At 41.7% G+C, this 27,324-nt stretch overlaps 2 protein-coding genes across 5 annotated transcripts in view; one reads left to right on the plus strand and one right to left on the minus strand.

The window, feature by feature from the left end:
- The window catches only part of SH3GL3 (SH3 domain containing GRB2 like 3, endophilin A3), a 42,289-nt gene extending 30,420 nt beyond the window's left edge, over nt 1-11,869 (plus strand). Inside the window, exons 5-9 of the mRNA XM_040077713.2 lie at nt 67-200; nt 1,568-1,726; nt 4,533-4,636; nt 5,832-5,959; nt 11,074-11,869. Of these exons, the coding sequence (XP_039933647.1) occupies nt 67-200; nt 1,568-1,726; nt 4,533-4,636; nt 5,832-5,959; nt 11,074-11,279 (731 nt within the window). The 3' untranslated portion in view covers nt 11,280-11,869. The remainder of the gene's footprint in view (nt 1-66; nt 201-1,567; nt 1,727-4,532; nt 4,637-5,831; nt 5,960-11,073) is intronic.
- A 631-nt stretch (nt 11,870-12,500) lies between these two features.
- LOC120758943 (lamin-L(III)-like) lies at nt 12,501-26,791 on the minus strand. 4 transcript variants are annotated; one of them, XR_005703078.2, is made up of 13 exons: nt 26,427-26,791; nt 22,273-22,429; nt 21,416-21,541; nt 20,361-20,531; nt 19,324-19,449; nt 18,967-19,187; nt 18,045-18,270; nt 17,121-17,228; nt 16,337-16,453; nt 16,136-16,240; nt 15,932-16,002; nt 14,623-14,654; nt 12,501-14,087 (listed from the first exon to the last, which is right to left on the minus strand). XR_005703078.2 is itself a non-coding variant. In XM_040077712.2 (12 exons), the coding sequence occupies exons 1-12, from the start codon at nt 26,789-26,791 to the stop codon at nt 13,895-13,897; spliced, it is 1,947 nt and encodes a 648-aa protein (XP_039933646.1). In that variant the 3' UTR covers nt 12,501-13,894. The 4 variants fall into 4 exon arrangements, 3 of the variants coding, with proteins under 3 accessions (XP_039933646.1, XP_039933644.1, XP_039933645.1); XM_040077712.2 differs by lacking the exon at nt 15,932-16,002; XM_040077710.2 differs by lacking the exon at nt 14,623-14,654.
- Between the last annotated feature and the right edge of the window lie 533 nt (nt 26,792-27,324).

The following is a 27,324-nucleotide window of genomic DNA, read 5'->3' on the forward strand; positions in this document are numbered from 1 at the left end:
TGTTTTAAAAGACAAATTCTCTGCTTTTACGTATCTTGAGATATAAGAGCCTATTCTTTACCACAGGCCTTGCACTACTGGATGCTGGTGAGAGCATGAAGCAAATGGCAGAAGTGAAGGACTCTCTTGATATTAATGTCAAACAAAATTTTATTGATCCTCTACAGTTATTGCAGGACAAAGATTTAAAAGAGATTGGGGTAAGTTTTCCAGGGGAGAGCTTCACTTAGCAATAATCAGAGCCAAATCAAACTCAAGTTCCCTGAGATATTTTTCTTGAAAGCAATAAGGTAAATAAATTTTGTAGGAATAGATTTTGTCTCAAGCAGAACAGTGGCAAAATCGGCTTAGAATCAATGCCTGACTATTTCTCCCTTGTCTAACTTACTCAGTTTGCTATATTTCTTGTACAGTCAGTACAAGCATAGTGAAGAGAATTAAATTCTTTGTTTTTCTGCTGTTTTATGGTAATGAACATTTTTATTAATGCTTATGAACATGTGAGTGGGCTGTGATTTACTGCTAGTGATTATCCTATCTTACCATCTCTGTCAGCCTGAAGCTGTTTATAATGGAGAATAAATATAACTGTTAAAAAAGGCTTTTCAGGGCAAACACAGAATGAGCTGAATAGTGTCATAAAATGTTGAGGTGCTGTATAGGAAAAATACAGGACACTAAGAAACACATTTTTAATCTTTAGAATTAAGTTTTTCAGTGTTTACAATGTGACAATTCAAAGAAATCCAGGCAGTCTTTGTCTGAGTCTGTTGATTCTGATGGATTTGGGTAATAAGCAAGTTAAAACCCTGGTGAAATGCAGAAATGAAAGTTATTTTTTTTGTTTACACATAAATGAATGTGGAAAGCATAGCAAAAAGATAGCAGTAATGTCTGTAGCTGTCTCCTTTGAAGCATAGATGTTTTCACTTGTGTTCTTCTGAACTGATGAAAGGAAATTGTTTGATGTTAGATTTAATGAGCATTTTGTACTGTCACTTTGCGTCCATTCTGTGAGTCTGTCAGTCCCAGGATTTTTGGCAACAGAAAAGCTTGTGTAGTTTTATCAGATAGTAAGTGTCAAGTTGATACCTAACAAGGGCATCAAGAATACAAGATCTGTTGGAACAGTGCTTTATGAGGGGAATATAACCCTTTAACTTTTAGTTGTCATACTGCAGATAATTCAAGACGTAAAAATTGAATTACATGTAGAAAATGGTGACACACAAATATTTGGGTTGGATCCTGCTTCTCTCAACAGCTCAGAGAATTTGTACTGTTGCACATTTAGTGAAGTCCCTGAGGTAGCTGTCTAAGATAGGCAAATCAAGGCTGCCAGTAGCCCAAGCCCAAAGGGTCCTTTATTTAAAATTTCATTCATGTGTGGCCCTACACTTACCTGGTGCTACCTTGGGTCAAAGGGATGGACTGCACAAGTCTCTGAGCCTTGTATTTCTTTAAGTGTGCATATATTTGCATTCATCACTGATATTTCTTAGATCACAATGTGTTTGTTTGGGCATGTCCCATTTGGTCTGTCTCATAAATGTTCTGTCTCTTTTAGCATCACTTGAAGAAACTGGAAGGGCGCCGCTTGGATTATGATTATAAAAAGAAGCGTTTTGGAAAGATACCGGATGAGGAAGTTAAACAAGCAGTAGAAAAATTTGAAGAGTCAAAGGAACTGGCTGAAAGAAGCATGTTCAATTTCTTAGAAAATGATGTAAGTCTGTGCTGCATCTTTGTTTGCTGCAGTACATCCTGGAGGGGCAAATGTGTGGGATTGGTTAAAGCCAGGCCCATCCTTCACAGGAGGTAAGGTCTGAAAGCAGAAACTCTGCCTCTTCCTTCTTTTAAATCCCCTGTCAGAGAAGAGCATAATGCACAGCAGAGAATGGGAGAACACAAGAACTCAGGAATTTCTTCTGGAGATACAGTGACTCAGGCAAGATGGCCACAGAGATCTCAAGTAGGACTAGCTGAGAGTAAAATGCAGTTTGGTCAGGGAGAGGGTGAAGGTTGGGAAATTAGTATAGTCAAAATCTGCTGCAGAAAGTATAAGTAAGGGCATGTAGCCTCTGAGCTTTCTGAATTTTAGCTCGCTTATAGTCGAAACTTTGCTGCTGATATGGAGTCTGAATGATTTTACCTCGAAAAATCATTACTATTACTCTTTGGCTCTGCAAATTCCATAGAGTGAGTTTGTGGCTTGGGCTCAGGTATGTGGGCTTTGGCTCAGAGTCCAAGTCCATCATGAAATTCTGTCTAAATAAGGAGCAGCTGTGGCCATTCAGGATAATCCTCTCTTCTGTCCACACACAGAGGAATAGCGGGATGTGCTTTCTCCTGCGTAATCCTGGAATTGTAGGAGAAAAGAGCTGGACCTATTTGGGCTTACTCCAAAGTTTTCTTTTCTCCTGTAGCTGCAGCATCACAGAAAACACACAAAGTAAAAAGCATGCTGTCTTCTGTGAGCAAACTGCAACAGTGAGGAGCTGTGAAGTGGGAATATTTAACTGTAAGCAACTTCTCTCTCTATACACACCCAGTTATAAAACAGCCTGTAGCTCTTGAGCTGTTTTTAAGTGGGACACATTTGTTACAGAAGTGTATAGTGTGAAACAGTTCAGCCACTTGCTGTTTTGCCAGTGTAGTAAGTTAGTGAGGGCACCAAAAGCTGGAACCTGCTCTTACCAACAATTTCAGCACTGTTCCACTGTAGGCTCTACCAGTTGCCTGGTTGCAGTGGATGTGTGTTTTATAATTCTGTCTTGCAAGGGCAGCTGAGAAATGTTTCAGGTACTGTGTACCATTAGTCAGAGCACCAAACTGAGGATAAAAGAGAGCAGGAATTTAGCTGGTTTAGCTCAGCCACTAGAAAACAGATGAGTTACGCATTCTATTATAAGTAATTCTGCCTTTGGGAGGGGGTGAACTGGATATCCCTCTGAAGTTTTTTCTGTACCCATTTCCTATTGTTTGTGTTTAAAGAAAACTTTGCTGCTTCCCTTCCATTTTCATGCTGACCCAGTCTGTCTGTCCTCCTGAAACTTCTCATTGCAGCCTTATTGTCTAACCCCAAATGGTCGCACTGTGTTTGCAGAGACCTCAACTGCAATCGCTTCCTTCTGATCCTTTCCAGTTCTTCAAGTCTCCCTCTTGGTCTTCTTGCCCTGAAGTCTGTTCTCTGTGCTCTGGTTCCCAGCCATTTTGCCAGGTGCCTTTCCCAGGCTCAGTCCTGATCCCCACCTTTCTCAGGTTTTTGCACAGCCGGTTCCAGACCTCCCACATCGACGCTGTTGCATGCACTTCTTATCAGATGCATCTTCCTGCCATTCCCACACAGCCAGTCCCAGGTTCATCTTCCTAAGTAGCTTTTAGTCCCTCAAGTTTCTCTGGCTCTTTCCCAGTGTCTCTTTCTCTCTCTCGTCTCCTAATCCACAGCTCCATATTTCTCCTGGCTCTTAGTTGTCTTGTTTGGACAGTCCTTTATCCATTTTCCCTGATCACACATCCAAACTCCAGGCACTTGGTGTGTTGTCCTCAGCTGTTTATATTACTCTCTTCTGACTGTGATGGGATTGTATCAGCTGTTGGTTTGGTTTTGTGCATTTCATTTCTTTGTGCTATGTGACAGTGTTTGGCTCTCTTGGAGCCCTGGCAGAATTTTTAATGATCTTTTTAACTGAGTAAAAGCAGACAAAGTATAACACAAAACTGCCATGGGTCCATAAAACATTTATAGAAAGTTTACTCAGATATTTTCTTATGATCCAATGTCTGAAGGCATCATGATGGAATGGAAAGATGTCAGACTTCTTGGGGTCTGTCCTCTTAATGTCTTGAAGAAGACAAATATCTGTTACTGCTCCATACCCCATACAGCTTGAACTTTTCAGCTTGTGTTAAGGGAATGAGATTATTTGTTACCTCATGAATAAAAATATTTTGTTTTTTCTTTCTCCTTCACATTCTCCCTTCCTCATCATTTATATTTTTGAATGATTGGCTGATATGTTTTAAGTCCAAGTAGATAAATCATGTTTCATTTATCAGTTTATAAATGCTGCCATCTAGTGAGGTAAGTCCAGATCATTTCAGAACTGCACATTGATAATAAACACTAATGGATCTGAGTCATAAGAGCTGTCACAGTGTAATTTCTTCCAGCATTGATCAGAAAAGCTCCACTTTCACCTGCTAAGGGGTCATGTCCTATTAAATGTTTTGGGCTTGGGTGTTGACAGACAGCTGGCTTGGAAGTTGAAAGCAGAAGGGATTTGCACATTGTGAAAGGAAATGACTCAAGGACCCAGCCCTGAGTTAGTGAACTAGAAGTTACACCTCAGATTTGTTCAGTTTCCAACTGGCAGTTTCTGTGATAGAATCACATGTGCTCTTTTCCAATGACCTCTACAAGGTACTGTGGTCTTTTGAGATACCAGGTCTGTTTTAAATGATCTGTTTGTTTATCCTTCTGCTGAATGTACTGCAGTGCCCTTACAACTATTTTCCTCTCTGTCTTTCAGGTAGAGCAAGTCAGCCAGTTGGCTGTGTTTGTAGAAGCAGCACTAGATTACCATAAACAATCCACAGAAATTTTGGAGGATCTACAGAGCAAGCTGCAAAACCGGTAAGATGGAACCCCTCAGAAAATGTTGGACCCCTTTTACAGCCGAGGTTCACAATGTTGGAAAGTTACTGAAGCAAGAGATCTTGTAGCACCACCTCCCAGATGCACATTCGCTGTGCTTTGTGCCAGACTGAGCTCCATGCTTTAAACCCCTGCCACCTGGCAGCTTCTTGCTGTGCTGGGAGACTTTAATGTAACACAGGATCTGCCCAGGGAGCTCTGAGTGTGTGCAGAGTCTCTCCCATCTGGGGTGGTTAATGGGGACAGCCTCCCTTTGTTTAGAGGTTTATTTCAACTTGCATACTTTGAGTTGTGTTTTGGAGGATTTGCTTGGAAGTTGGCCTGTTTTTATTGAGATTAAGGGGTATAACAAAATTCTACAGCACAGTAAGGAGCCAGCCAGCTGGCCAGGAATAGAGCTGTGCTGTAACACACTCATGAAAGGGCCAGGTACTTTGTGTCAGCCTAAAAAAAGGGAGAAATGCTGCTGGCATTAATGTGTCACTCAGAGAACCAGACACCTGAGTGTCACTGTGGTGTAGGCAGAGTCAAGGAAACTGCTTGAGGCTTTCAGCTCAGGGTGAGCATGGGCATGAGGGCAGCTGTGTCTGCAGACAACCTGTGTCATCCCAGCTGAAGGGGCCAGGGAGACAAGGGGCTCTCAGCTGGGGCACACACAGCAAGAGGCACTAGCCAGTTTTGCTGGCTAAATGTTTTGTTTTTTTCCCGTTTTCCCTAATAAAAAGGCCATGTGTGAGATGCAGTCCCTGGGCCTCTGTCCGGGATGTGTTTTTCCATATGTCATTTACAGTTGAGCTTTCCAGAGAGCTCATTCCTGCAACTTTTGCTGAACTCAGTGGCAGCTGTGGGTGCTCATCACTTCTCAAACTCAGGCTGTTAAGCTTTATGCCTTTGTCAACAAGACTAAAGTATTAAATAAATTTGGGACTTGTTGAAATTCAAGTACTGCATGAGAATTGAGCAGCTTTTAGTAAAAAATACATACTCACCCCCAAAAAACCCCAAAACAAATGAACCAACCAAAAGAACCAACACCATAAAACCAAGACCATCGAAAGATTTTCTTATTCCGCCTTTCAAACAGCAAAGCACTTAATGTGAGCTTAAGTTCTGTAAGTATTTCTTCCTTCTTTCATCCTAAGTTCATTTCTTGCTGCTCTTCTCTGTGTTACAGAATAAATGTAGCATCTAGTCGGCCTAAGCGTGAATTTAAGCCAAAGCCTGTAATTACTACAACTCTGGAAATTGGTGATAATCAGCAGCACAATGGGATTGCCTATAGTTCTTCCATAAAATCATCAGGTGAGTCTGTCACTGCAGAATTACTGTGTCTCTAGATGTTTTGCTAGATTTTTGCTTGAGGTATTTCTTGTACCATGAGAACAGTGGATCCATCAGGCATCAGTATCTGCACATTCAACTCCAGATTGTTTCCCAGATTTCAAAACAGAATTGTGAAGCAGGGTTCTTTTCATCAGACTCTGACCCATCTGAAATGTAGGTGTGGCATTCTTCTTGGCCTTTTACGTCTCTGAATTGCCACTGAGGGTAGCAAGAGAGAGGGAGAGGCACTTGCAGAAAACAGTTCATTTCTTGCAGACAGATGCCTACAGTGGGTGTATCTCCACCTGCTAATTTTTGTCCACAGTCTCAGGGCATAAATGATCTGTACAGGATCTCAAATATAAACTATGTAAAATTCAGAGAGATTTTTCTCATCCTTACTTTTTAAACATCTTCTGACTTTACTGTCCCATAAATTATGCACTGGAGTCTGTGCATTAATGAACTGAAGTACTTCAGGTACCTGTTGGTGGGGGCTTAGGACCCATTCCTTTGATTAGGCCCTAATTTGACAAAGAAAAGGTCAACTTTTGAAAGTTGTGTGAGTAGTAATAATCAGTAATGTTACACTACTCATTGAAATAGCTTTTCCTCATCTCATGAATAAAATTATTTTGCCCTATCTTAATAACTACACTGTATGATGAGATGAGCCCAGTTAGAAAACCAAACCAATAAACCCCCCAAACAAAACCCAAATGACAATATGCGAAGAAAAGAGAATGAAAAAGCCCGAGATTTTTCTATAAACATTATTTGAAAGGAGAAGTAGTAAGCCAAAGGTTCTCTTCTGTACTTGGCATGGCATCTAGGATCTTTTCCTGAAGGTTTGTTTTTTTTTTTCTAACTCTCCAGTTTCTCTTTCCCTCCAGTCTTGTTCATTTTTAAAGGTTGTTGGGAGAGAAATGAGAGAACTAAAAGTGAAAGAATAAAGCTTGGAGCTGTAACTTCATGCTCCTTCTAATGTCTTTAATTTTCTTGCACTGTGCTACAAGAGCAAACCATTATACAATCCATACTGAAGGGGATTTGCAGCAGTTTGGCAGCATAAATCCACCCAGTGAGATCTGATTCCTCAATTTGTTTAAAGCTCCTTGTGCTGCCTGAATGCTAAGAGGAGTTTTTGTGTTGCTGTCAAATGTGGGATGGAGGGAGACAACCCCCTCTGCACATTCTCTCAGGTCACTCCAGTTGTTCCTAAGACTTGTGACACGAGGACACATTTCACCAAAAGCACAGGTATCAGTAACCTCTCCTTGGTATTTTCACAGAACATCTGGATGAAAGTAGCAAAAACATAGCAACTTTACCGAAAATCACCATAAATTATTTTGGCCTTATCAACTACTTACAAGTTATACAGGATTTTTTTTGTCTGTTTTGCATGTGCAGGGGAGAAAGAAGATGAAGATTCAGATTCAGCATTTGTATATAAACTAGTGTGTCAAACCACATTACAGTGGTTTATCACTTCCAACCAGCAGTTATTCTAAGGTTTCCTTTAAGGATAGTCAATCCTGCCTTTGTGAACTGCAGTGGGCTCAATATGCCCTGCTCATAAATGGGAAAACCTTTCTGTCCCTTTTTAAAATCAGAATCATGAATCAGATTCAATTTTTTTATGATCTGTGATTGAGAAATGAGAACCAGGCAGTTCTAAACAAAACTGCTAAATGTCTTGAAGTCTCCATGAGATAGGGAGAGATAGCATTATAATCACCTTCTTTTTGTTTTTCACCATCCTACACAAACAAGTACTTACTTCCATATTGACCCTAGCTAAATACAGATCTTTAATTGCTCTGATGCTGTCCCTCAGGGTAAGTAGTGTCTTGATATACAGCAAACCCATGGAGATCTGCAGGACAGTTCAAAGCAAGATGTGACACATTCAGCACAACTGCCATGGTAGTTCTAAGCATGGAAATTACTTTTCCCATGTTCCACAATAGTTTTTCAGCTATCAGCTTCTTGGAGCAGAAATAGTATTTTCCTTTGTATAGTCTCTAACGTGTGAGGATTATTTACTACTTATGACTGCAGGGCTAGATTTACATAAACTTAATTTTTATGTTGTTGCGAGTTGTTTGGCTGCTTCGAGTAAATGCAGATAAAAAAATCCCTAGTTCTAATTCATTGTTATCCTCATTAATGAGCTTCAGCTGTGAGCATCATCTGGCTCATTTTAGAATTCTTTAATTGCTGTATTACATCATTCCTTTCACTCAGTTTGTTTGTCAGGCTTGACTATGATATGAAATATATGGATCTGGCTGCCACATGCTGGAATTTAACATAAGCATCTAAGTGTTTACTCACTTCAGCTATGAGGGAGACTGGGATTAATTATCTTAGCAAGCTTCCAGTTTGTGATTATTAAAATACAGTCTTGCTACCTGATGTATACAGCATGGTATAGAAGGCAGAGTAGATGCAGGTACAAGCAGTAATACCCTCCCTTTGAGGAAAATGAACAAAACCCATCACTGAATGGCATTTTTGTTTCATCCTGTAACACTCCAGGAGTCACAGACAGCTTCTTGCTTACAGTGATTTTGTGCTGTCCAGATCTGAGTGGTTGGAAATTAATGACAGTTCTTTTTTGAATGTGACAGGGAAGTAAACTAGAGAAATAAAGGGGGTGCATATGGAGTTGCAAATTAACATAAACCTTGTTGGCAGAAATAGGAGAGCGCAATTTATTTAGCTGAAACCTCTGCAACATTTGTGCAAGTAGACAGCAAAAGGCTGGAGCGGTGCCAGCAGTTCTGTGATGTTAAGCAGTGTGTGTTGCAGACTGTCAGGCAGTGCTGCCCCCTTACCTTTGTCAGGGAAGCTTTGTCTCATTGGATTATACAGTAGCAGCAGCTGCCTGACTCTAATGAAGACTTTGACTGATCCTACAGCCTGGAGTGAAACTGGTTGTGCTGACTGTGGCCATTATTTAAAAACCTTTCCAGGCTGCCAGACGTTTCTTTGCAGCTCTTTGGAGCTTAAAATGAGCCAAATGTGATCCATGTCTGATCAGGTACCTCGCTGTCAGAAATTAACTGGCTTGCAGTAACAAATGAGCCCCATTGGAGCAGGTGGTGAAGGCGAGGAACTCTGTCAATTACTGCAATTGCTGCCTTCTGCTGCTGACAGTTCTGGAGAGTTGGTACCACTTCTACCTTGGCAAAGGCTGAAAATAACTCAGCTATTTTTAAACACAATCAGTCCATTTTTGGTTTTAAACATGGTAAGTCCATTTTTGTTGGGCAACTGGCTCATTATCTCTTTTTCTGCTTCAGCAAATATGACAACCAAGCTTTCACCTGTACCAGTGTGTTAGAGTAGCTCTAATTTAGTTGGTTCTAGTAGGACTTTGTCACTACGCTGAGCCTTCCACAGGGCGAGGATGAGTCTGGCATTGTGACAGTGCTGTTCTGGGAAGGTTTGCTTAGTCTCTGTTGGCACTTCTCTTCCATCATTACAAATGAAAACTCTCTTCTGTTACTATCAAGGGTAAAATATACCCACAAAAGAGAAAAGCAATTCCTGCTTTCCAGTTTTAACACCAGATATTGCCCCCAATAGTATTATTATCAGTTTAAAAGATGCTTTCACCTCTTGTTGTCAATGAGTGATCACCACTGGTTCTTAGCTGCTTTCCTTTAGAGACTTCTCCTAATTCCTTTATCTAGAAAGGATATCTAGAAAATGCCCGAGCAGTTACTTTTTTAATAGTTTCCTATGTCTTACCATGAATAACAGATTAAAATGCATTTTTTCCATTTTAGCTGTTATATTTGTATTGCATTACCAATTGAATGCAGGTTTACCCAGTAAAAAATGATAACTGGGAGAGTCAAGACTGGAACATTTGAGTATTGCTGCAATGTTCCCAATAAGAAAACTTGAATAATTTATTATAAGTACTAGTGTTTAGAGGTGTCATGCTATAAGGTGTGGTACTCCTTTTTACAAGGCAGCAGCATTAAGTCTCTTCTCCTGTTCTTCATTTATAGATGTATTTCAAATTACCAGACTTTTACTTGGATACATTACATGTGCTGTTAAAAAAATCAGTTATGGCTGAACTACAGTTGAACCATGGGCTAGTCCTTGACCACAGAGCTGAGCTTTACAATTTGAACATAAATTATTCTAATAAAATATATTGTAATTATTCATAAGTATGAATGTTACATATACATTGGTACCATAAATCCAAGCTAATTAATACTCCTCCATGAGAATATCTTTAAAAAAGGTATTTACTGCATTAGCAAGGTTATTTTTTTTTTTAATGTTTAAGGGTGATTTGGAAATAAGATCTTTTTAGGATAAACAATGCAAATCATAAGAACAGCCAGGTACTTGTATCAGAAAACTGTTTTCATCCCTAAAATAATTTGACAGGCGCCTGTGCTCCTACCATAGCCTCTGCCTTAGTTCAGATGGAGGATGTGTAAAACAAAGGACTGGAGCATATGAGCTCAGGGAGCAGTAACCCAGAACTGTCACTGCTCAGGTGAGGGTGGAAGCCTCACTCCTGCCAGGACACTTGTGGTGTGAAAATGCAGGTATCTGCCTCAGGCTGCAGGGCTGTGTTTGTAGGACAGACCAGGAGCCCCTGCCCTCTGGTGGGTATTCCCACAGGATCAATGTACTGCAGGGCCATTTGTTTAAAGGATTCCTTGTCATTTCCCCTGTTGACTCTTCTGCTTCCTCAACTCCTGCCCTTCCGATTCCTCTGGCAGCTGCTCCACAGAGAGCACGTGGGTTTTGACAACTGATTACTCCAACCCTCAGCTGAATATAAACATCCTTTTGAGAGGGAAGGCAGCTAGGAATGAAAGAGGAGTAGCATTTGAACTTACGGGACAATTATGCTTTAAAATTATTATTACTAATCTTGCGTTTTCTATGTAGAAGCACCAGATGTTGATGAATAAAAGCAATGGAAAAACTGTTGCTGTAGACATGACAACAGGGGTACATTTTTGGCCCCTTGTTTTGTGCTTAGTGGCTGGTGGGATGCTGTGAAGCTCAATTTAATGTGGTTGTTTTTTTTTCTGTCGCTGGGGCAGGTTCTTCAGTGCACATGGATCAGCCTTGCTGCCAAGCTCTCTATGACTTTGAGCCAGAAAATGAAGGCGAGCTTGGGTTTAAGGAAGGGGACATCATAACTTTGACCAATCAGATCGATGAGAATTGGTATGAGGGGATGTTAAATGGAGAGTCTGGCTTCTTCCCCATTAATTATGTTGAAGTGATAGTTCCCTTGCCTCAGTGATTGTGTCATTTGAGCTGTGAACATGATTTCATGACTGAAATGGATTCACAAATGTTCTGTCAGTGTGGCATTCTGTGAAAGCCTTGCTATTTGACTGACTTACTGACTTTTGTATGCGTCTTTTTAAAATGTATTTATTTTATATTCAAAAAAATTTCACCTTCCCTGATTTGTCAACCTGCAAAAAAACCCATACCCAGTTTTTTTGCTTTGTGCCTTGAAGATCACTGTATGAAGTGTTTACTGGTAGCTCACTGTTGCTCCAAAAATGGATTTCCTTGCTATTATTGTATGTGGTTTATTTTTTATCTTTGGCTGCAATGATTTTACTATTGAAAACCATTTAAAAATACTGTTAGTGAAGCTAACTGTAACCAGTTCCTAAGTTACTGATGTCATTGAGCTGTTTTCATCTTTCACACCGTAATTTATTGTGAGCAAGTTAATTCATCTTTTGCATTGAATGTTGACAAAAGGCAAAGTGGTTGTTGTCAATATTAAGATGATGTTGTACTAAGTACAAGTTCTCAGCATTGAAAATTGGTATAATTTACTGATCAAACTGAATAAATATTTCTGTGGGGTAAGAACAGTGGTTGCTGCTTCTGTACTGGTGGTTCTGGTGCTTGTTTGGCGCTTTCACCTTCGCTGAATATATCAGCTTTTGGTGACAAAAACAATGCCAAGTTAAAAAATACACGAGCAAAGAAAGTATTAGTTTTATGACACCCCCCCCCCCCCCCCCGCAATTTTAATAACCTTGCTACTTCTCTATTGCTTGTTTAGCATTTATGTCTGTTAACATCTTCTAGCAGAAGGAAAACAGAGAAATTTCTTGGAATGAAGTACAAACTGCTCCTAGTTCCATAGGGTTTGTAGAGAATTCCAGTGAGAGAAGGGGGGTGAGAGTGCCTACTACACACAAATGAAAATACTATTTCTTATATATAGGTGAAAGGAATAGAAAGGAGGAGAAAGGGAAGAATAGGTGATGATGGAAAGACATATAATAACTAAAAATATACCAGAAAAGCCTCAAAATTAAGGAAGAATCCTGGTGTCAGAAGTACTTACCTAAATGAAGATAGAATCACTTTGTTTTTCTGTTTACCATATAAACAGGAGAGCAGAGCACAGTGCTGAAAGTTTCCTCACTCTGCAGTCTCTAAAATCACCAGTTTTATTACTTCAAAGTCTTTAGAACCACTCAACAGAAATCACTGAACAGACAGACCTTTATTATTTAATCTGTAAATATTTAAATCCAAGACTGCTTTTATATACATGAAAAATATCTTCAATAGTTAAAAAAGTTTTAAGAAATGAAGATAAATACAGCAAAGTTAGAGCAGCAGCTATTTCTATTGTTTGAGGTGGAACAAGAATTTGGATCTGCTACAATCCAAGTCTTAAACCAGCATCTACTCTTGATGTCTCAAAATAGAATTTTTAAACAATGTAAGAGTTTAAGCTAGCATAAAGAAAACCTCACCTTAACACCTGCATCCTCACACAAAGCAGGTCTTGAATTTGGAACTGAACACTTTGGCAAGTTAAAAGACAGTCAAAACACTATTCCAGCCTTGAGAAACCTGCAGGCTCAGCTGCTCCCCTCCTGCCCTCAGGTGGAAGTTTACTTCATGTGTCTCACAGCCCTTCCCTTCCTCCAGGGCCAGCAGGGGAGCAGTTGGCTGGAGAGACAGAGTGACTGCAGTGCCCCCGAGGGTGACTGTCCCCTCCTGAGGGTTACAGGACAGGCTTTCCCTGAAGCACACAGTGACAAGGAGCTGCACTCCGCCCCAGAACCAGTTTTCCCCCAGCTGTCCCATTAGACACACACAGCTGCAGCCTGCAGGGAGATTTTGCACATAAGGGCTCTGAGAACAGTGAATTTGATGTGTTTTTCACTACAGGCAGGTCTTCCTAGTTTTGATTTTTGACTAGCATATTTTTCTCTCTAGCCCCTTAGAAAGCTGTTGGGACCAAGCAAACAGTGCCAGCAGCACTGGTCACAGTAGCTCCTCTGTCAGAATGAGATGCTTTTTCACATTTCACATTTCCAGGATACATTTTTCCAAGTTAAGGCTGGCACAGCTCTGCTGCCATACACTTTATCTAGGAATAGACAATACTGAAACAGGGACTTCCAGGTGCTAGACTACAGAAACAGTACATTTAATAACAGGCAGGAATAATTTTTACAACTTACTTTTAATTCTAAAGTGGTTCACTCTAGGAAGTGATCCAGACCAGTTCTATGTATTTCTGCATCAGGATCTGAGCAGGAAACATTTCAGACACTCACTCTTCTGGACAGTGTTTTACTTTAGACTTGCTCAAGGTGCAAGGGTGTTTCCCACTCAGGCTGGAAAGAGAAATTACCTTTGGAGAAAACCATATCAGAATATTGAGAGAGCTGAGGCCACCTCATGTTCATTTTCAAGTATTTAACAGCCTTTTAGGGCACATGTTTAGAAACTCTGTAAACTCTGTACCCTCCTCTGTTTCAGCAGGTCACAGAAACCAGATCCTTGTGTAAAAGTAAAAAACAACTTCCCATGAAGCTTGTATTCTACTGCTCTTTGTATCAGTGAATCCAAGGCCAGGGTCCAGGATCAGAAGGTAGGAAATTCCATCATGTTATGGACAATGCTTCTCACAAAGACATCAGATGGAACATGTGAATTCCAAATTCCAGATATTACAGAAGCTATCAACAACACACACTGCCTATGGCAGCTGGGACTGAGACGTGTTTTAAGATGATTGTCCACATTACATGACAGAACAGCTGGGATCTTCATTTTGCTGCAGAGAGAAAATATTAGACTAATTAGCATGTGTACAAACTTAATACTTCTTGCTGGTTACCTACTTGATCCTCATATAAGCAGGTAGGCTTTTTAGCACTTTGTAGATTTAGTTACTTATTAATAAAGCAAAGCAGATTTTCAAGAGGCAGTACATGAACTGTACAACACAAGTCTTTAAGTTCATGCAATACATAATCCTGTGCCTTCCTTAATGAAAGGCTGTCAAACTGCCCACCACTACCTCACTTCCCAAGCATCAGAAGCTAAGTGGCATGCAGATACGTGCTGCCCTTGGTAGGATGGTAAAAGCAGAAGCAAAACATGGAAACACTGCCTTCCTTTAAAGCACAGCATGCATTCTTCCCATTATTTTACTGCATGCAACAAAGCTGACTTCTGTTTACTAAGCAGCCATTTCAGTACTACCAAGGCAGCAGAAGCATATAGGTACTAATATCAAAAGTTTAATAGGAACTCAGCAAACAGGAATGACATTAAAATTTGATTGGAAGTATTAGAATAATTCTTACCATAAATGGCACACAACTGTATTGTAAAGTTGCTGATAAAACAGATTAGAAGCGTAAGGAAAATTGTTACTTTTGCTTTCCATCACTGTTTATTAAACAAGTCATGTAAGTGAACTCAAAAAATGCCTTTTAAAATAAAAAGAAGCCACCCTTGAGGAGAGGCCCTACTCTGAGTATGAGAAGAAGTTTGTAGCACAAGAGCCCAAAGGGCAGAACAGCATTATAGACCTTCTCAATAGCCCATTTAAAGGGGTCTCACCATCCTTCAGTGAGACTGAAAATATTACAAGAATATGCATGCATGTCAGGAGACTGATAAAGATCCTTTAAGTCACATGGTATTGTGGTAACATATTTACCCAGATTTTCTGTTTGAAAGGACAAAAAAAACCCAAAACAAAACAAAAAACACACACCATCCAAAAAACCCAGCAGGCAGTAACTGCCTGTTTAGGTACATTTTTTTCAGAAAGACAGTGCTAAGGTACTTTTAAGTTAGTATTCAGACAGATACATTATGAAAATATCTAGGAAATGGTAGTGGGAGCTTTAACCTAGTGCTGTAAGATGTAACTCCTCCTTGTAACCATGTAGGATCAGTTTTAGGAAGAGCTGTGGTAGTTTAACATTTGTCAGCAGAAAGGAGAGAGTTTTTAGCTAAGCATCCCCTTGCTCTCAGGCTTTGGAGTTTGTACCATAGTACTGTTTCAGGTCAAGACAAGCCAAGTACAGTCTGTAATTGTTTGGTTAGGACCAAGTTAAAGCCCTCATATTAGTTGGTTTAGACTATTTCAGCAATTAAAGATAGTTAATAGTATATCAAAGTACAGGAGAAGCATCCAAAATGCATCAGTTCAGACTTGTATTACGGTCAGTGGAGCATTTTGAAGGGGCTGGATAGTCTTGCACAGGATATTACACCATGCAATTTTGTAGCCAAAAGTTTGCAAGTATATTGATCTCAAGTTCACACTGAAATCATCCTAAAAGCAAGCCAGGGACACTGGAGTGTCAAGTCACTTCATCCCACAGAAGTAGTTTTTGCATTCTGTTCTTGGGATAACAGCTTTAATTCACAGTCAGGTATTTAGATGAAATGGACATTAAAGGTTGTATTTTCAATGTGTCAGTAATAAGATATCAAATAATTAATGCTACTTTTTGATCATACTCAGAGAATAAGCAAAATTTCAGTTGTATTTCTGATGCAAAGCCATGCAAGCTACATCCTACGTGGGACAAGAGACTGCAGCACTACTGATGAAGCAAGTTTTCTGTGAGGTGACAAGCATGATTCTCACCATCTCACCTGCTTAAAGATGCTCACAGGAACCACTATCATGAAACCAAACAACATTTCTTTTTTCTTCTTCTTTTGGTCTGACATCAAGAAAAACATTAAGAGTTGCGGGATATGAAGAATAGTTGAAGCAGTATTTTCATTTAGTAAAGAAAAGAAATGGCCATTGAATGACTCTGATGAGAACACATCTTTAAACTTCAGGCAGCTTACCTGAGATGCAAACTCTGCTTCACTTCCAGTTATTTCTTCATAATCATCATCTTGCTCACTTTCTTCTCCTCTGGGTACAAGCATTATCTTCCTCTCTGCGAGTTCCTAGAATACAATTGAATTGCCACCAAGACCCCTCAGGAATTAAGCACAAACAAGTTTAGCATTAGGACAGTAGAAGCATTTTATTATTTCACTTACCTCACCATCATCTGTGATGAGTGTAACACCAATATTATCCCCAGTTCCCCAAGACTTCTGAGACTTCCAGACCAGATCACTAGGACCTGGGCTTACACCAGCAGCTGCACCCCAGATCTGCAACAGATTTACAGTGAGCTTCTGAAGAATCTTTTTCTGTAGATAGATTACAATTCAGTCTAGCATATATAATTATTAACTATTTTGATACCAAAGTCATCCAAGTAGGAGAAACTGAACCACTGCAATCCCTGGTTCTTTTCAGGACTACCAAGAATGGTGGTAAAGACTTTCTAGCTGAAGACTGTAAAACAGTGCAGAAAAGGCTGTTAACAACTTCTGTCCAATGTAGAGGTAGCTCTGGTTGGCCATAAAGAACACTTGAGTCACAGAGCCAAGCCACAGTCACAGACATGCTCACGGCAACAACTTTTGTGTGCAAGAGCCTCTCACCTGGGATCACTCTCAGCTTGCTGGAGACAAACTCCTCCACAGTTGGGAGTAGCAAGTGTAGAGTTCAGCTCTTTGATCACCATCTACATGTACTTAGAGTATCATTTTAGAGCTTGTATTTTGCTTAGTACTCCAAATCATGAGAAATGTAATTAGCATTTCAGATTGGGTTGCTTCAAGGATTTCCCCCATATCTCTCTCCACATAAAATAAGAGCTTTAGTTCTTTAGACACTTGGAGTATCTTTTTAGTTTTCTGTATTACAGGAGTCTCTACTGACATCTAACATAAGAACAGAGCTCTGAGGAAGTTTTACAAACACAATACCTACTGTAACTTCTTGTCCTGCCTGAAGAGTGAACCGTGAAGGAAACTTGTAAGTAACATCTGCCACGCTTCCAATACGTCGTCTCAGCACCCAGCCATGTAGAGGTTGATCCTGTGGGACAAGAAATTTCTCTCAGCATTACAGAAGACCATATAATTCAAACACAAGGTTCTTTCCAGACTCAAGGGCCCATTTTAATCCCACTCATGTAGCATACAAGTATCTGACAATTTTGAGGCAGCAGCCACATTTCCATTAAAGCCTCCCTAATGTTTTCTCCTTATACTTTAGGATTAATCTTAGTCAAGTTAAGCAGCACCTATTCTTACCTTCCATTAACAGGAGGGTCATGATGCTCTTTACCAAAGAGATTCTGATAAATGAAGTTTGCCATGGCCACCTACCAACTATATATATATATATATATATATATAAAAACACCTTAAACCATCACAGGTCATTCTGTATTTCAGGCTGAAATGGCTAAACTACAAGCCATATGTTTTGAAATCCTGATTATGAATTCTCATAGTTCTGGATTTGCAAACTAAACTAGCGGAAGAATTAGCTAATTGGCCAGATAAATCCTCTGCATAGATTAGATACCACGAACTCTATTCAACCCTTTTAGCTGTTTTAAGTATTTTCAACTAATACAAAGCCATCTTTATCCAATTTACTAGAGCACCCTGTTTAGTTCATCAAGAGTAAGTAGAACTTCTGGTAGTGCTAGCCTGAATCTGATGACAAACAGCTGAAGGTGTTTGATTTCTGCCTAGTAGAGCCCCCTGCACCTCCACCCAGAAGCACCTCCCAGACAGCTGTGGGAACAGAGCAGTACTAAAAGGTCAGTCTCTAGTCTGTCCCTAAGCTAAAGCCACCCCGAAGCAGTCATACATTGCAATGCAGACTTGCAAACGGAAGTACCTCATCAGAGTGGTTTTTAAGCCTGACAAATTTCCCATCTGCATCAATCTCTTCAATAGATATATTTCCACTAGCTGAAACATGCTGAATAGTCTTAAGTGCAGCACTATGCTCCCTCTTTTTGGTTTCTTTGATTTTCCTTTTCTTCCCATGCAGGAACCGCCGCCCCTGACTTGCTCCTTGAGTTGCCGTGCTGTGTGAAGGTGGACTGGGTGACAACATTAGCCTACAAGAGAGTCAGATAAGAGTCACCTGAGTATCTGATGTGCTTTGTTTCTTCTCATGCCTACCCTCTGGCTACATCCAAGCCTAACAGCTCCCTATAGCCAAGCTTTCCATGGGGTCTTGGATACAAAATTTTAATTTTATTAGCAAGAGTAGCTAAGCTGTTTGTTAAGTTTGGAAGACAGCCCCAGAGTTCTGAGCAACTTTATATTAATAAGAGAAGATTCACAGCTGCAACAGACACAGTCCTCAGTGAAAGTAATTTAAAGTTTTTGATCCTTCTTAGCATGTATTGAGAGTTCATGTTCTCACCATGCATGCAAGATACCACATCTGCATAAATAAGTTGATCCAAGTTCCCAGCTTCATTCACAGAACCTGAATGCTCTTTAAGATGTAGCACAAAACTTTGAGAGACTTGAGGAATGCTTAATGGACCCTTCAACTTTATCAGCTGGATTTATGACATAGGTTATGATTTATCTTTATAGTAAGATTTACTTCATCTTACTATACCATGTAGTAGATGTGGGATATAAATACAATTTACAGAAGACGATGCTTCAGTAACTGAATTACTGTGTTAGTGACGTGCTTAATGTTTGTTTCTTTTTCCCTCCTTTCTGAAGGATAAAGAGTTAGTGTAGAGGTCTTGAATGAAGCAAGTTCTCATAATGAAGATCTTGTCATAGCCTACCTCTGTTCCTCTCCTTCCAACATCTTTCTGTATGCATTTATTTCCAAGTCTAGAGCCAGTTTCACATCTAAGAGATGCTCATACTCTTCCAGCTGTGCTTGTGCCTGCTTCTGAGCTTGTGCCATTTCTTCCTCCTTTTCAGCCATACGCCTTCGATGGAGATCACGATCATAATCCAGCAAATTCTGTAGCTCCTTTATTCTGCTCTCCAAAGCAACATTCTAAAATTAAGGGGAGGGGAGGAGGAAAAAAAAAAAAAAAAATCAAACCATAAGTGAAGATTAGAGAGAAGAGGCCAATATTTTGAATGGAGAGTAAAATAAAATAATTATAAGGTTATACAAATAAAGACAGAACCTGGCTTTGATATTGATTAACTTGAGACATCAGAGCATCAACTCTCTTCTGTGTTTCCATCAGCTCCTCCCGAGCAGCACTGGCAAACTCACTGTTTCTTGCTGCAGCTAGCTGGGCATTCTCCACCTGCGGGTAAGTCACTGTTAGTCCTGAGTTGCACATTAGCATATATTATAAATAACCAAGTAATTTTCACCTGTTACATCTGGAAATAGTTAACTTTTGCTGAAGTGTGCAGATGCCAATAAAGTCCAGGTCAGAAAGTTCTGTGTTGCTTTCCAGGGAGGTTTACCCAAGCTTGAAATTTATGTCAGAAAAAGTCAGAAATAATTACGTAGTGAAAAACTCTGGATTATGATATTTTAGTTAGTAATGTATGAGGACTTTGTATGGATATTAAGTAAATTGATTCTCCAGAAGACCAATGGAGAATATGTTTAGATGCTGCTTGTCAAAGCATAGAGCTGCAGGATATTGGATGTACAAATCAAACTACTATTAGTCTTCCCCACAAGATCTATTATTAAAGAGTTCCTGCATATTTACAAGCAGCATTGAGTTGCTCTACAAATAATACCTCAATCTTCAGATGTCCTACAAAAGGGTAAAGTGCTCCTTCAAGAGGTACTTACAGAATTTTCAGTGGAAAGAAAAACACAGGCATCCAAAGGAATTCCCTGAGTTGGCATGCAAGTTGGTGTGTAGGAAAAGTTAGGTTTTATTCATGACTGAAATTGCTTAATACAAACACAACACACCTTGGTCCTAAGTCTGTCAGAAGTCTGAAATATGATCAGCTTCTCCTAAGCACTCCCTTTATTGATGCTTGAACCAGTTTTGTTTGAGATCAAATGTTTGCAGAAATCCTACTGTTAAATTTGACACTACTTTGGAGTTTCATAAGAATTTATGCCAAGAAGCTCTGCAGTGAATGCAGAGGGGCTCCATCCATCGGCTGTCTATGGCAGTGTGACCTTAATTATGTCAAGATGCAGAGAACTTCAGTTTTGTTTTACTGTCATCTCTTAAAAACTCACCTTTGCACTGAATGTTCGCTCCATCTCCTCTTTGTAACCTTGAATTTGTTCTTCATGTTGTTTTCTGAGCCCCTGCAGAGCATCTGAGAGCTTACTCTCAAATTCTCTTTGACGGCCAGATTCTACTTCTGCTATCCTGCTCTCATGGACTCTTTTTGTCTCCTTGAGCTCCTAGAAGAAGAAATTGCTCAGAGAATAAACAAGTCAATACAGTTTGAAACTGGATTTAGTGTACCAGCTTCACAAGTCCTTCCCTGTTGAAGCAGATTTATCATTGAGTACACAGTAATTCATCTTTATGCGTATCTTATTCCTCCATTAAGTCTGGCACATCCACCTTGCTGCCTCACTGTTGTTTTTCCACCTCACTGCCACCACTGCTTAAACTAATAAATGTAGTAAATATTTGATTTGTAAGACTTAATTCTTTGCTAGATAGATTCTGTTCATTTTTTAAACTTAGAACACATGAATATACAGTTCAGTTTCTTTAAGCACTGTTACGTCACTTGTTTTATTCAAAAAGTAATAGCAGTTGGTAAGAAAAATTAGAATTCTCTATCAAGCAATACACTTTGAGATTCCTACAAGTGGGAAGGAAGCTGGTTTACATTAATATGTAAACTATTCATTTAGTTATATGTACTGACTTCTCTCAAAGACACCTCTGAGAAGCGGTTGGAAACACAAGTAGCAACTTGTGAAGGAGACTTCTTCACTTACTTTAGTCTTCAAGTAAACATCTGGAATAATTTAACAGTAACTAATATATGCACTATCGCTTACACAAAGTAATATATTGGGGTTTCAGTTATCTTTAGAAGAGCAGCCTAAGAAATTTGTCATATCCCAGATACCTATCAGTACTATCCCAGGTAATATGTGGTTGTGCCCTTTCTTGAGCCTTCCTAGTTAGGTGGATGTTAAGAGCTGATGGGCTGCCATAAGTTGCTAGTTACCTTTTTAGAGATAAAAGCAATGTTAAGATGGGCTTTAAGTACATCCAGGGATCATGGACACCTAAAAAGATGCCTTGTTAATAAGCTAAAACATACATCTTCATGAAGGCGCTTCTGGAACGTCATTTCTTCCTGCAAAGTTTTCATATGGTTTTCTAGGTCCACCCTCCTCAACATTTCACTGTGGAGATGCTTTTTAGTATCCTCCAGTGACAGATTCAGCTAGAAAAGACAGACAACAGGGTTATCAAAATTAAGAGGTATTTTTTCAAATTAGGCAACCAATTGGTTACAGGTCATTCAACCTAATTACCACAGCAATCAAAATGCACTGGTTGAGTGAAGTGGATTACTCTGTAAATCCTTATGTCAGTGGGATCCAAATATCAGCAACAGATAGAATCCTGTTTAATTGTTATGCAGACCAGATTTCTCACAAGGCAAATATAAAACAGCCCTTAATCCCACCAGCTAAATTTGACTCCTCAAAGGAGAGTTCTGATGAATCAATTGTACTATCCATACATATTCCTCCCCTTTAAAACAGCAATAATTTCAAACTTCTTCCTAACTTCTGATTTTTTTTTTTTTGACACTTAAACCTCCAAATTCAGCCTATGTTGACAAAATATACACTAAGTGTTATCCACTTCCCCGATGTGTTAGAAAATGCTACAGGGACTATGGCGGTACATTTCATCTTGCTCTGACTTTAGAACAAGAAACATTATATCCTATGGTCAATTAAAGGTACCAACAACAGGTGGAAGTTTTAAGGAAACCACCATCAGTAGCATTTGCTATCAGCAAGGTTGTGGAAATCTTTTTGTCTACCTGTTACTGTCAGAGTTACCAGGCTTTTTCTGCTTTTAAATATCAATAACTAATTGAGGAAAATCAAGCAAACATTGCAGGAGCAAAAGCAAAGTTTAGATTCCAATAGCAAGCCTTACACTGAGTACTTGATCCTTTAATTCCCGGAGCTCATTCTCCAAAGTCCGGTTCTCATTCAGGGCTGTTGCTAAATCAGCTTCCTTCGCATTTAGCTGGGCATCAAGGTCTCTCACACGAGCCTGGGCCAGGTTTAAATCACTTTCCTTTTTGGAATTCCTACAAGGGAAAGTTTTAGTCTGGTAAGCGCAGCTAGTGAGGGAGAGTTCGTTCTCAATGTGCTTCCCTTCAGTGGGGTCCGTGGTTAAACACAGGAGAGGCTTGTCAGGCTCAGGGTGAGAGCACAAAGCAAACCAGACAGGGCCCTCCGACAAGCATCATTTGTTATACCAGAGAGATTCCTGACCCATTTTCCAGCTCGTTCAGTGCGCAGCCCATGCGGAAGCCAGCTATTTTCCAAGGCATTCCCAACGGGAGAGGGAAGGGACGGCACAGGCCCGGGGGGCACGGGGAGGGCTGGGCACGCTCAGCGACCGGGACCGGACAGTCCTTCACGGACACCCCCGCAGCCAAGGGGCCCCGGCCCCGCAGGAAGCGCCTCAGGACACCCGGGCTGCGGGCCTGGGCCGGGCCGTGAGGGCAGCCCGGGGCCGGCGGCGCCGGTCCCTCACGGGGCGGAGCGCGGCTGAGGCTGCCGGCGGTGCCGCTCTCCTGCCCGCAGCACACAGGGAGCTTTGTCCCCCGGAGGCCACCGGCCAGCCCGGGGAGCTGCCCCGCCGGGGCTTCGGCTTCTGCAGCCCCTCAGCCACCGCCGCGAGCGGCTCCCTCCCCTCCCTCACACCGCAGCCCAGGTACAGGGTGAGGGAGCTTTGCTATCAGAGACGAGACCATCTGCAGACCAATACCCAGGTAATGGAACCGCAGGTACCATCTGGATGGCCAGCGCTCTTAGCTGCCATTGGCACCGCAGTGGAGAAGTGCGACAAGGGCACACAACGAGTTCCGGTCAGGGAAGAACACTGTGATGATTCCCCAGACTGCTCCAACTTTTAAAATCCTTGCAGTTGCCCGCCCACTATCCAGAGTCAGAGTCCCTGATCAAAACTCGTATTTGAGATTACAAAGAGTAAAGGAAGCTCTGAATTTATATTGGCAATATCAGTTCTGCCAAGTGACAAAGTTGTGTCAAGTCATACAATGAGTTTTCCAGTGGAAAACTAAGACCAGTTGGCAAGAGTCCAAAGTAATTCTGCAGGATTGATCAGCTCTAGAAAGCTTGAACTGCAAGGAAAGATTGGAAAATACTAAGGGTTGTTTAGTCTAGAGAAGTGAAATGTGACAAGAGACAGAACAATTTTTAAATATGTGAAGAACGGCTGCATAGGGTCAGGGAATCTGTTTTCCATGTCTATTGTGGAAAAGACAGGAAGCTCCGGGCTTAAATTGCAGGGAGAAATACGTGGGTTAGATGTTAGGGAGAGGAAACTGACAGTTCACCACTGAAGCACACCGCCTGGGGCGATATTCCGGAATCTCCATCATCTGGAATTTAAAATAAGGGTTACACAAAATCTGCTGGAAGAGATGCAGGCATGGCTGGTTCCAGCACAGGCCTGGGGCACGTGGCTACATCAGGTGCTCACTCAAGGCCTTTTCCTGCCCTGCTCTTCAGAGGCATTTGTTGACTGTGTTGTGCCAGAAGTTATTTACTCTTTACTCAGACTCTAGGAGAAACATAGCTCTGCTAACAGTGAAAAACAAGATAAGGTGCTGTAGTTTTAGTATTTAAGGTTCCTTTCTTTTCTAGATATTAACTATTCACCTTCCTTTTGAGGTCTCTGCTACCACTACCACTTACTGTATTAGATATGATATTACGTACGTCAATAACACTGCGTAGTATTGACTGTTTCATCCTACAATAATATAAATTTCATTCTGCAATCAAAGTGTGTGCAAATCTGAAATTCCATTAGTATCTGTTTTAACAGTTCACTTTCCAATGTAAGCATCTGGACAGCCAGGCTCAGGTTTCCTGGATTCTTTCCTGAAAAATATTATTTTCAAAGAACTCTGGAGTAAGACTTTTCATCTTTAAGAACAACAATTTAACAAGTCCAGCTTTGACAAGAACATTTACTACCCTTTTAATCCAAGTCTGGGGTTCAGAACGCCACTTTACACCCCTATGCAGCAAGCAGTCACTGTTACAGTACTCTGCAATATTCCATACATCAACCATTCCAGAGCTAAGTGTGGCCTACAGACTATCAATTACAAGCAAAAACTTTGAGGTGCTGCCAATCACATTCCTTGTAAATCAGGATGTCACATAGGCTTCATCTGGAGAATTTAAATAATTTTACCAAAAGATTTCAGGTATGTTTGAAACAGACTCCAGTTTGTCAAGACCAGAGGAGGTCAGCAGCACATACAGAATTCATTCTTACAACCTCAGCTGCTACACTGTGTTTGGCACGTTCAGGAGCAAAATGCATATCCACACTCTGGTGCAGAAAGGAACTGGTCTTGTCTTTCTCTGCTGTGTTACTGCAGTTGCTTTGACCTTCCTGAGGCTCTGAATTCAACCAATATGTTTACCTACAACTCCTACTCCCCAAACATCTTTGGCCTGCTTCCATTGTTTAAGTAGTAAGAAAAAAACCAAATGCAATCAGTTTATTGTTGTCAAAAATCTCAAGTCTCTTAATCAGCGATTAATAAGGGCCAGTAATTAATGCCTCTGGGAAATTATCTGGTGACATTTCATTCTATAAGAGTTAAACAGCCACCAGGTTATTTAAAGGGTGTATAAATCTAAGGACACGATACCCTCAAAGTTTGTTCCAAGTCATATGAGACATTTGCAGTTAGGCAGCCCAGATACAACACACAATATTAGGACTTCAGTCTAGTCCTTTCAGAAACCAATATACACCATGTATAGTTTCCCACAGACTGTAAATTTAACCACTTCTAAGATGTAGTTACCATAAAGGTAAAAACCCCAACCCAACAGTCTAGAGGATTTCATATCTGCCAAGTCTAAAGCTTTACAAACAAAGCCAGAGTTATACAAATACAAAGAGCAGCAGTAAAGTTTTAGAATGGGCATTACCTCTCTCCTCACTGTCCACTCAAGTGGCTGGTTAGATTTATGAAACATCTGTGAGCCAAAACCCAGCATGGCAGAGACAAGCCCAAAAGCTATGCAGCTGGAAACAGAAGCTTAGAGTAAAAGAATGGTTTACTCCCAACTAGACGAGCTACTTGAGTCCTACTGAGTCTATGAAGGGGCAATACTTCCTCCAGGCATTAAAAGAAGCTGGTGCCTAAATTTGCTCTGATACAGGTTTACAACAAGATGTAAGGGGCCTGTGGACATCCAAATTATTACAAGCCTGTAACTTATATAGGAATACAATAGAGCATTACAGTAACTAGCAGTGCTAGCAGGCTGTATATTTCTACAGAGGAAGCTTGTTGGGATTGGACACTTGTTCACACACCTCTTCCTCTGTCAGGAGGGTGGGACAACTCTTATATTGCCTTCCTTCAGGCTTGTTGAGCCCAGACAAGATGATGATCCCAGCCTCAGGATACACAGCTTACAAGAAAGTCAAGCTAAAACAGCAGGCAGCTCATCTCAGACTTAAAAGCAACTAGGAAAACTTGTGAGTAGTACCAACCTGGACCAGGCAAGCCGCACTGCTCCCAGAATTATCTTGTCTTTGTATTCCCCTCTGGGCAAAGTCTGAGCTAAACAGCCCCAAAAAGATGCACACTGACTCCATATAAACACTCCTTCTACTGCTCCATAACTTTCTAGATATTTCCCAGCATCTTGAGTGTTTGTAAACACAGGTGTGGTGCCAAACCCATGCACCTCTGCATTCAGAGCCCAGAAGGGCACGCAGCACCCCACGTTCTGCAGGAGCCCCATGCCCATCTCAGGCAGGTACTGATGTGACCCCATAGCGTTGCCCCAGCACACCTTCCAAACAGGCATCCAGACATCTCCTAGCCCCGGAGGGCAACACCTTCAGGCTTATCACACCTGCACGACCCGGACACGAAACATCACCTTGCACTCCTCCCGCAACCCACGGGCTCCTGCCTGAAGCATCCCCTTCCTCTCGCCCTGCAGGAGCCCCGAAGAGGCAGCTCCCCGGGGTGGCCCCGGGCAGGGAGGCCTGCTCGGGGCCGGAGCACCGACCTGACGTGCAGCTGCCGGTGCTCCTCGCCAATCTTGCCCAGCTCCACCTGCAGCGTGGCCCGCTCGATGGCGATGTCGTCCAGCGCCCGGCGGGCGTCGGCCAACTCCGCCTCGTAGCGGAGCCGCAGGCAGCCCAGCTCCCGGTCGCTGCCCGCCTGGTGCTCGCTCAGCCGCTGCTGCAGCGCCGACTTGTCGGCCTCCAGCGCCCGCACCCGCTCGATGTAGGCGGCCAGGCGGTCATTGAGCTGCCGCAGCTCCTCCTTCTCCTGCAGCCGGCTCAGCCGCGCCGGGCTCTGCGGGGACTCGGCGGCGCGGCTGGCGGAGCGGCTCCCGCCGGCCGGCGTGGGGGGCAGCGCCGTGGCCATGGCAGCTCCGCTCCGGGCCCCGCCGCCGCCACCGCCGGGCCCGCCCCGCGCAGGACACCCAGCGCCCGCCGCCGCCCCGGTATAAATAGCCTCCAGCTGCCGCCGGCCCGCGCCGAGGGTGGGCAGCTTAAAGGGCTCGGGCTGCGCCCCGCGGCCGCACCGGCCCGGCCGAGCCCTGTAGAAAACACTTTTTTTTTTTTTTTTTTTTTTTTTTTTTTTTTTTTTTTTTTTTTTTTTTTTTTTCTCCTTCCCCTGCTTCATCTTTCACATGTGCTTTACTGCATCTTAGCGGCCCAATGGTGCTGCCCAGAGAAGGCGGGGAAGGAAAAACCTACCGCAGCTCTACCTTCTGACAGACCGGTGTAAGGGATAAGGGCGAAACCAAAATCTCAGCTTCAGGAAGATGAAGTGATGACAGCTGCAGTGATGCTCACACTCCAGCATGCTGCTGCGTCAGTGCTCTGCCTGTTGTGTCTGGGGTTTTTTTGCAAATTGTTCAGCTGATGAAAACAGCCGGTTTTGTGCCGGTCTTT

This window comes from Hirundo rustica, chromosome 13, assembly GCF_015227805.2.
Source record: "Hirundo rustica isolate bHirRus1 chromosome 13, bHirRus1.pri.v3, whole genome shotgun sequence".
Classification (NCBI taxonomy): Eukaryota; Metazoa; Chordata; class Aves; order Passeriformes; family Hirundinidae; genus Hirundo; species Hirundo rustica.

Bases quoted from the DNA above. Each gene is read 5' to 3' on its own strand.
- LOC120758943 (XM_040077712.2), bottom strand. From the start codon at position 26,791: ATGGCCACGGCGCTGCCCCCCACGCCGGCCGGCGGGAGCCGCTCCGCC. The intron at 17,229-18,044 runs GTACTTCCGTTT...CTTGTCCCACAG, and splicing joins TTAAAAACCACTCTGATGAG to GATCAACCTCTACATGGCTG. The intron at 16,454-17,120 runs GTAGGTATTGTG...AATCTGTTGCAG, and splicing joins AGGCAGGACAAGAAGTTACA to ATCTGGGGTGCAGCTGCTGG.